The 8,465-nt window shown below is 56.5% G+C and overlaps 1 protein-coding gene across 3 annotated transcripts in view; it reads left to right on the top strand.

The window, feature by feature from the left end:
* Positions 1-3,909, top strand: part of LCN2 (lipocalin 2) — a 5,915-nt gene extending 2,006 nt beyond the window's left edge. Inside the window, exons 1-7 of one of the 3 annotated variants that reach the window (XM_006154038.3) lie at positions 42-248; positions 787-923; positions 2,160-2,239; positions 2,437-2,556; positions 2,785-2,886; positions 3,603-3,629; positions 3,744-3,909. In XM_006154038.3, coding sequence (XP_006154100.1) covers positions 111-248; positions 787-923; positions 2,160-2,239; positions 2,437-2,556; positions 2,785-2,886; positions 3,603-3,622 — 597 coding nt within the window. In that variant the 5' untranslated portion in view covers positions 42-110 and the 3' untranslated portion in view covers positions 3,623-3,629; positions 3,744-3,909. Of the gene's footprint in view, positions 1-41; positions 249-786; positions 924-2,159; positions 2,240-2,436; positions 2,557-2,784; positions 2,887-3,602 lie in introns of those variants that run through there. The other 2 variants (XM_006154036.3, XM_006154037.3) reach the window with 2 other exon arrangements.
* Positions 3,910-8,465: the final 4,556 nt, after the last annotated feature.

Raw genomic sequence — 8,465 nt, 5'->3', positions numbered from 1 at the left:
GCCGGCGGCCAGCCAGGCCTATAAATAGGGTCCCCCAGGCTGGCTACCTCTTCACTCCCTCGTCACCTGGCCAGCAGCTGCTCAAGCGCCTGCTTCCTCGGCTCTGAACCATGTCCCTGGGTCTCCTGTGGCTGGGCCTCACCCTGCTGGGTGCCCTGCAGACTCAGGCCCAGGACTCCAGCTCAAACCTGATCCCAGCTCCGCCACTGCTCAGGGTCCCTCTGCAGCCGGACTTCCAGGATGACCAGGTGAGGGGCCTGGGGCGGCATCAGGGGGGCCCAGGGAAGAGTGGGAATAGAGGGAGGAGGGAAAGGTCCCAGGACAAGTAGACGGGCCTTAGGAGGGCAGGCAGGACTTGGGGTGCCCAGGCTTTAGCTCACCCTGCGCCCAGTTCCCTGAAGGAATGCCACCCCTCTGCCCCCCCTCAGGGTTCCCTGAAGAGTCCTTTCCAGGCCCGCACTCTCTCTCCCATCCTCCTCATTGTCCGTGCAAAGTGGGAACGTCCTCAGTCCCTCTGCACAGATGATGAGACTGAGGCTCAGGACGACCCACCGGCCACTTGCCCAGAGTCACCTCTGTCCCCAGCAGACTCTGGGCTGCCTCCTGGCATGGCGGCTTCCAGCTCCTACCAGCTTCATCAGTTCAGACCCAGCCTAGGCCCTCAGGCCCTGCTGCCTAGTTAGAGGGGCTCCTGGTTCCCGGTCAGGAAACCCAGAGGCACTGGCAGAGACAGAGGGGTGGCCTGGGGCTGTGTTTGGGTCCTGCCTATCGTCAGCCTCCCTGCAGTTCCAGGGGAAGTGGTACACCGTAGGCCTGGCAGGGAATGCAATTCAGAAAAAAGCAGAAGGCCAGGGTAAGATGTACACTACCACCTACGAGCTGAACGAAGACGGCAGCTACAATGTCACCTCTACACTGCTCAGGTGAGGGCCACCACCTCCTGAGTTGCACGGGGTCTGGGGGAGGACCAGAGCTGAGGGACTCTGCATGCATCTCACTACTCTGCACTGAATTCACCTCTTTGTTCCTTCCTCACTCACCGTTCTGTGTTTATGGGTCACTTCCGTTCACACATGCACACCTACACACCCGCACACCCACACATACAGTAGGGCTCACTTCCATGCACACATGCACGCCCACACACGCACACACGTGCATGCATACAGTAGTGGAGGTAGCCACGCACAGTGGTTAGAAAACAAGATGGAGAGAGTAGGGGTGTCATTAAGGAGGGACACTGGGTCCAACCTGGGCCTTCATCAAGGGCACTCATGGAGGGCCTCTGGGGGGTGGCCTTGAAGGGGCCAGCCTGCCTCCAAAGGCATGGCAGGGCTGGAGAGAGCCATGCCCAGGATGGGCAGCTGGCCACCTGGCCACCCTGAGCGGCTGCTGAGAGCCTGGAGGGGCCGGGTGGCCAGGTTGGCATGGCTCAGGCACCTGCAGGAAGGGCTCTGACAAGGAGTGGGTTTGAGCGCTGTAGCAGGTGGAGGGGGTGGGGTGTAGCCAGGAGGCTGAGAGACCAGCAGGAGTTGATGGGGCGGGCCCTGAAGCCTTTGTGGAGAAAGGAGCAGACCAAGGCAAGTTTGGGGAGCTCAGCTCTGGGGTGAGGGGTGGGGTGGGACTCAGCTGAGATGTCCAGGAAGTGCTTGGCATGGAGCACCTGGCAGGTCTGAGGTAGTGTTCAGGAGAGGCGGAGCAGGGAGGCAGCTCCACAAGACCAAGTGCCTACGGTGGGGGTCCTGGGGGGGGGTTGGGGTGCTGGGGGTACCAGGGTAGGCCTGGCAGCCTCCACCTCCTGTCGGCTTCACCCATGCAGGCCAGCCCAGGTAGAGGGGCTCCGGGTTCCAGGCCAGGAAGTCCAGAGGTGCTAGCAGGGACAGGGCAGGAGGGGTGACTAGAGGAGGGAAGGACCAGGGTTCTGGGGGAGGTCTGAGCAGGGTTGAGGGGCCTGGGGCAGCAGATCCGCTGGCTGGGCTCAGAGGAGAAGGCCTGGGCCATCCAGGCTGGGCGGGTGAGGCCTCCTGCCACAGTGGGGATGGCCTGTCATGGGCGGGGCTGAATGGTGTGGGGGGATCAGAATCCTGCTGCGGCCCTGCCCCCCCAGCCCAGCACAAGACTGTGTCCTCCCCTGCTCCCCCACCCCTCCTGCTCCCCAGGAACCAGCGCTGTGACCACTGGGTCAGAACTTTTGTTCCAAGTTTCCAGCCCGGCCAGTTCAATCTGGGCAATATTAAGAGTGAGTCCTAAGTGAAGCGGGCCCCTGGGGTTGGGGGTTCCAGGACCCGGATCCTGCCGGAGGGGGCACAGGTCTCCCCACCTTCTACACAGATGCTGCCCTGTGGGGAGAAGCCCGCTCCGATGGGCTGGGGAGGAAGGGGACAGAGCCCTCCTTCTGGCCAGGCCAGGGCTGACCCCGGCCACCCACGCCCGCAGGTTACTCCGGAATACAGAGCTACACTGTGCGGGTGGCTTCTACCGACTACAACCAGTTTGCCATGGTGTTCTTCAAGAAGGTTTCCAACAACAAGGAGTACTTCAAGACCACCCTCTATGGTAGGCCTCACTCCAGCCCCTGGGGGCGCGGGAAAGGGAGTCCCAGTCACCCCACCCCAGCACAGGGAGCAGGCCCCCTCCAGCTCCAGCTCCACTCCAAACACCCAGGAGCCCTGGGGACGGGTCTTTCCAGGGCCCCCCTATGAGAACGGGGTCTGAGGCATTGTTCACTCACTTGACAATACTTACGCGTGTCCACCGGCCATGCACTGGACATTTTGGCCACAGGGAGAACCAAGGAGCTGACCCCTAAACTGAAGGAGGACTTCGTCCGCTTTGCCAAGTCTCTGGGCCTCACCGATGACCACATCGTCTTCCTCACCCCAATCGGTAATGGCCTGGAGGGAGAAGGGGAGGGGACCCAGGAACTGGCCAGGCCTGGTACTGTCCTACCAAGGAAAGATTTAGTCCCCTGCTCTAGTCACTTGAGGGGTGGGTGGCCCAAGAGCTTCCTGGGAGCCTCTTTGGGTTCTGGAAGACCCTAATCCTCCATGAGGTCTTCGGAATCCCCAGGGTTCCCAGCGCCTTCCTGACAGTTTAGCCAGGGCCCCCAGATGGGAATTGTAGAGCATGTCCAAATGACCCGGTCTCACTGCCCTGGCCACCTCCCCTCTACACAGCAGCTCTGGTGTCCTAGGCCACCTCCTCTCTATGTCCTGGGCCATCTATCTCCTCCCCACCCCTGGGTTTGCTGGCTGCTGACTTGAAAGATGTATTCAACTTCAGGCAGCTTGACTTGGTTAGGGGGCTACACAGGGAGCACCTGGCCTTCCAAAGCTGAGGGGCTTTGGTGGCAAACAGGACACCCGGCCTTTCTCCCATGCTTGGCCCCTCTGTAGCCCCATCCCTGAAGGGAATACCTAGGCCTTCTGCAGCTGGTCCAGGCTAGGCCTCGGGCTTCTGAGGGGCAGCCCAGGGGTCTTGGCATTAAGGGAAGCCACACACACAAACATACTCACACACACACACTCACACACACACACACACTCACACACACACGCGTGCACGCCCAGCCAGCCTGTTCCAATGGATTCTCTCCCCCACAGATCAGTGCATTGATGAATGAATTCTCAGTGAGTACATCTGGGGATGCTGATGGGAGGCCAGGGTGCAGTAGGGAGTGTTCTCCCTGCTCCCGACTCCTGCCCCAGCTCCGCTGCCCACCTGACTCTGCTGTCCCCCGTCAGGACTTCTCTCTCAGACTGGCCTCTGCCCAGGTGTGGCCTCACCAGCCTGACACCAGTGAGAGCCAAGAGACCCTTCTCACAGCATTGCCCACCCTGCTGTTCCCTGGCCACCTGCTGATGGAGCCCCACCTTGTCTGCTAAATAAATTCATGACCACAGGCCTCCATCTGAATTCTATCTTTTTTTTTTTTTTTTTTGCCATAGGGTGCATACGCTCACTGGAGAGACAGAGAGAAAGCAAGAAATCACACACTCCCAGGGGGTGGCCACACCGTAACCCCTTCTCCTCCATTCTCTTCCCTGGATTTTGGGCATGCACACACACCCACCTGGCATCTGGGTTCTTGATCTCTGGGCACTTGGGAGGGGGAAGGACAGAAGGTGAGTTTGCTCAGCACCACAGGCCCCATGACGGTTAGAGGCCACAAGACCCAGAGCCACGGAGCTAAGGTGTGAGGGGAAGATGATGAGAGCTCCAGTTCCCTCCCCCCCCATCACAGCCAGCACCCCTCACAGCTGACTGCTCGGGTCCTTTCCATGCAGAGTAACACCAGAGTCCCAGCCACACCTAGCCCCCTATGCTGGGCCCAGCCCTCGCACGCCCCTGCCAGGGGGGTGCCCAGTCCAGCAGAAACACCGATGGGGCCACTTTCAACAGGTCCCATGGCAGCAACCCAGCAAGGGAGGAGAGCTGGAGGGACCCAGAGGGGATGGGAGGGGTACCCATCTCCAGCTCACCAAGCCCCCTGAGGATGCTGGGATCACGAGGCATGCAGTACAGGTGGGGAGGTGAGGGCATGCCCAGATGGAGACTGATCCAGCAGAGAGGGTCAACCGGGGTGGTCCCCTGGCCCTCAGCCAGCCCCGTGGACCCAGGACTCCTCCCTACATGGTGGCCCCGTCCATGCAAGCCCTGTTCAGAGCACTGCCCCTCACCCCACACCTTCAGACTATGGTGGTGGTGGTGGGTAGTGCATTCTGAAGCCGGGGGGGGGAGCAGAGGGGGGTATGCTGCCAAGAATCCAGCTTCCTAAGGAAGACAAGAAGGCCCAGGCCTGCACCCACCCCTTAGCTGGCCAAGACAGGCCTGATAAGCCCTGTCCCCCACTGGCCACAGCCAGTCTGTCCTGGTCTGTGTCACACAGGAACCCCTCTGGGCCTCTTCACCTCCTGCAAAGTGAGAGACCAGAGCAGGTGGGATTCTGAAGAGCCTGGGCTCCCCTCACCCTTCCCCACTCCCCTTTAGCTGTGGGTGGGGCCATGCCAGTGCAGTGAGCAGTCCCAGGTGCAGGGCGGACCTGAGACCCAGGCCCACCGGATGCTGCCACAGCCTCCAAGTGAGGGCCAGACTAGGGGAAGAAACAGCTTGGTGTAGCCAGGGCTTTGAGCAAGGGGTAGGGCTCAACCCAGGTCCAGACCGGCTCCTGGCTAAGAGGGCACCCAGATGGCCGCCGGCCAGAATCCCAATAGCTGGCCTGGCTCTAGGGCTACACTCTGGGTGGCAAATCCAGTTCCCACCTTGGCTCAAGCAAAGCAACTTCCCTTCACCCCTCGGGCCTGCTGGGCCTTTCAGGATCAGTCCTCAGAGCACAGATGGGGCCTCGTGTTTCCCACCTGGGGATGACCGACCTGGGGACGACCTGGAGGTGTTTCCTAACGCTACTACAATGAATGACCACCCTCAGCACAGCTCTGAGGCAACGGGGTTCAAACAGTCCAGTTTGAGTCCTGAGGCCTCCCTGAGCTGCCCAGTGGTGCTCATATGGCCAAGACCCAGCTGGCCGGGACTGGGGAAAGGGTCATGGCATGAAACTCCCATTGGGAGTGTTTGTCTTTCTCTCTCTCATGGACGAAATAAATTTAAACTAATATGGCCAGTTGTTGGTGTGGTGGTTGGGACGGCTGGATCCTACATGGCCAACTTCATAGTTTGAGTCCCTGACCTTGTGACTTGAAAAACACCCCAGGCCCAAAGTCTGAAGAGGAGACTGGAAGAGAGGGGATGGCCACATTGCGGGGGGTGGGGGCGCATTCCACTTTCCCTCTCTCTCTTTTTGTCTCTCTCCAATGAGCACATGTACCCTGTAGCAAATTAAAATGAAAAGAAAATTAAGGCACCAGCAGATGGCGTAATGGTTATATCATTGGATTCCCATGTAGTCAACCTCACTTTGAGTCCCAGATCTAGTGGCTTAAAACTCACACCAGGTGCCTGTGCGTGTGTGCCCAGGATCCCAAGAGGAGAATGGAGGAGAAGGGATTGCGGCGTGATCATCCCTCTGGGGCGTGATTTCTCACTTTCTATCTATCTCACTGTGTCTCTCTGGCGAGCACATGCACCCTATGGCAAAAATCAGTCTCAAAAAAAAAAAAAAGAAAGAAAGAAAGAAAGAAAAGAAAAGAAAATTAATAGAAAAAGGAATCGAGGCCAGCAGGTATTGCGGCAGTTAAGATGCTGGATCCCACATGGCTGACTCTGCGGTTGAACTTCTGGACCCAACAGCTTGAAAACACACCAGGTGCATTCGCGTGTGTGCCCGAAATCTCCGGAGGAGAATGGAGGAGGAGGGACTGTGGCAAGGGCATCCCCTGTGGGGCTGACTTTCCCTCTCTGTCTCTCTCTGTCTCCAGTGAGTGAATGCATACTATGGCAAAAATCTAAGGAAAAATCAAAACCAACATGGGCCAGCCCATGCAGTGGGTTAAGGTAGCTGGATCCCACATGGCCAACCATGTGGTTCAAGTTCCAGACCTAGCTGCTGGAAGAACATGCCAGGTGCTTGTGTGTGTGCATGTCCACAATCCCCAGAAATGGAGGAAAGGGGGTAGGGGTGTGGCGATCCCCCAGGGAGGCACGCTTTCTCCCTCTCCCTCTCTGTCTCTCTCCAGTAAGCACACATGTCCTCTGGCAAAAATAAAAAGCCAAAACTAACAAACATGAATTCCCTTACAGATCTGGAAGTCAGAAGTCTAAAATCGGTACCCCCTGTATGGACTCCTGTGCTCCCTCTGGAGGGTGCTCAGGAAGGATCTAGTTCCTCGCCCCTTTCAGCCTCTAAGGAAGTTTTCCTCACACTCCTTGCTTGCGGCCTTTCCTCCTCATCCTTCTTCCTCTTTTTAAATATTGTAACGGGCTCTTTATTCATCTATTTTTCGTTATTTCATATATAGCACCAGAAACTAGAGAGTTGTGATGACACTTACGAAGCTTTATTTTCCATAAAGCAAACATGTAAATCTTTCTTTCCCCTTGGCAACTTTAAATCCTCCTTTTAGTGTTGAAGAGATCCTGACTTCTTCCAGATTCTTGGTTGGGTGGGTGGTTTCCGAACGGACTGGACTCTCCGAGCAGGAGAGTCCGCAGGGTTTTCCTGTCACTGCGCCGGTGACATCTCCAACTTTGCAAACGATGTTGGCCAGTTCATGTTTCCCAGGCTTCATTCACGGACCAGGTGAGCTTTGAGAGGCGCAGTACCCCGACTGCGTGTGAGGAAAGGCGTCGTGGGCGAAGTAGGTTTGTCTCTTATTAAAATACTTTAGCGGGCCAGCAGATGACACGGTGGCTAAGGACTGGGTCTCACACGGCCAATCGTGAGGTTCTAGTCCCGGATCTGGTGGCTTGAAAATCACACCAGGTGCATGTGCAAGCACGCCCAAAATCTCAAGAGGAGAATGGAGGAGAAGGGATTGCAGCCCAGGGGGTGATTTCTTACTTTCCCTCTTCCTCTCTGTCTCTTTCTGTCTCAACCTACAAGCGCAAGCACCCTATAGCAAAAACCAAACAAAAACTTGAATAGACAAGCCTGGTCCCTTTCACGTAGGCAGTTTCTTGGCATTGCTATCTGTCAGCCTCCCCATGATCCACTGGGACAGATGAACAAGCTATTGGCGCTACGTGGCTTCGCTTCAGTCACCTCTAGCCCTTTCTTCTTCAAGACACAGCGTGACATCAGTGAATCCCTTTCTCTGCTGAGGCCTCACTTTCAGTCAGGGAGGGTGGGTGGACCTGGCTGACGGGCCATGCTCTGACATTCTTTCGGAACTGGGTCAGCGTTTTCACCTCCATTAAACCTGGTTCAGGGAGAAGGAGGTGGGCTGCCCAGGTGCAAATTGGTGGTGTTCCCTACAGGAGGTGAGGGACTCAATCTCACTAGTGGGGCAGCTTGTGGCGTGATAGGTGGACAGCTATGCAGACGGTCCTGTGATAATGGCACCTGCCTTACCAGTCACAGCTTATGGGGGTTACAACTGAACTCCCTCCAGACTCCTCCCTCCTGGAGCTGGAAAGGAAAAGCTTATCTCACTTTATTTTTTAGAATCATTTAATTTTACTATCATTATTATTATTATCTTTTAATTTGCTACATGGCACATGCACTCTTCAGAGAGAAATAGAGAGTGAAAGTGAGAAAACAGGCTGCCAGGTCTGGGACTCAAACCATGGTCTGCCATGTGGAAGTCAAGCGCCTCAAACATCATGCCACCTGCTGGTCCCATATCTCACTTTTTTGTTACCTAAACTTTCTTCAAAAAGCCTAGAGAGGCACCAGCAGGTGGCGTGGTGATTAAGGCGCTGGACACTCCCACATGGCAGACCAGGGTTCGAGTCCTGAATCTGGTGGCTTGCTTTCTCACTTCCTCTCTCTCTCACTCTCAACCTCTGTCTCTCTATGGTCAAATTTAAATAAATAAATAAATAAATAAATAAATAAAAATAAAATA

This window comes from Tupaia chinensis, unplaced genomic scaffold, assembly GCF_000334495.1.
Source record: "Tupaia chinensis unplaced genomic scaffold, TupChi_1.0 Scaffold000394_1, whole genome shotgun sequence".
In the NCBI taxonomy this organism is placed as follows: Eukaryota; Metazoa; Chordata; class Mammalia; order Scandentia; family Tupaiidae; genus Tupaia; species Tupaia belangeri.
The sequence above is the reverse complement of the archived record's forward strand: the minus strand, read 5'-3'. Positions and strand labels throughout refer to the sequence as shown.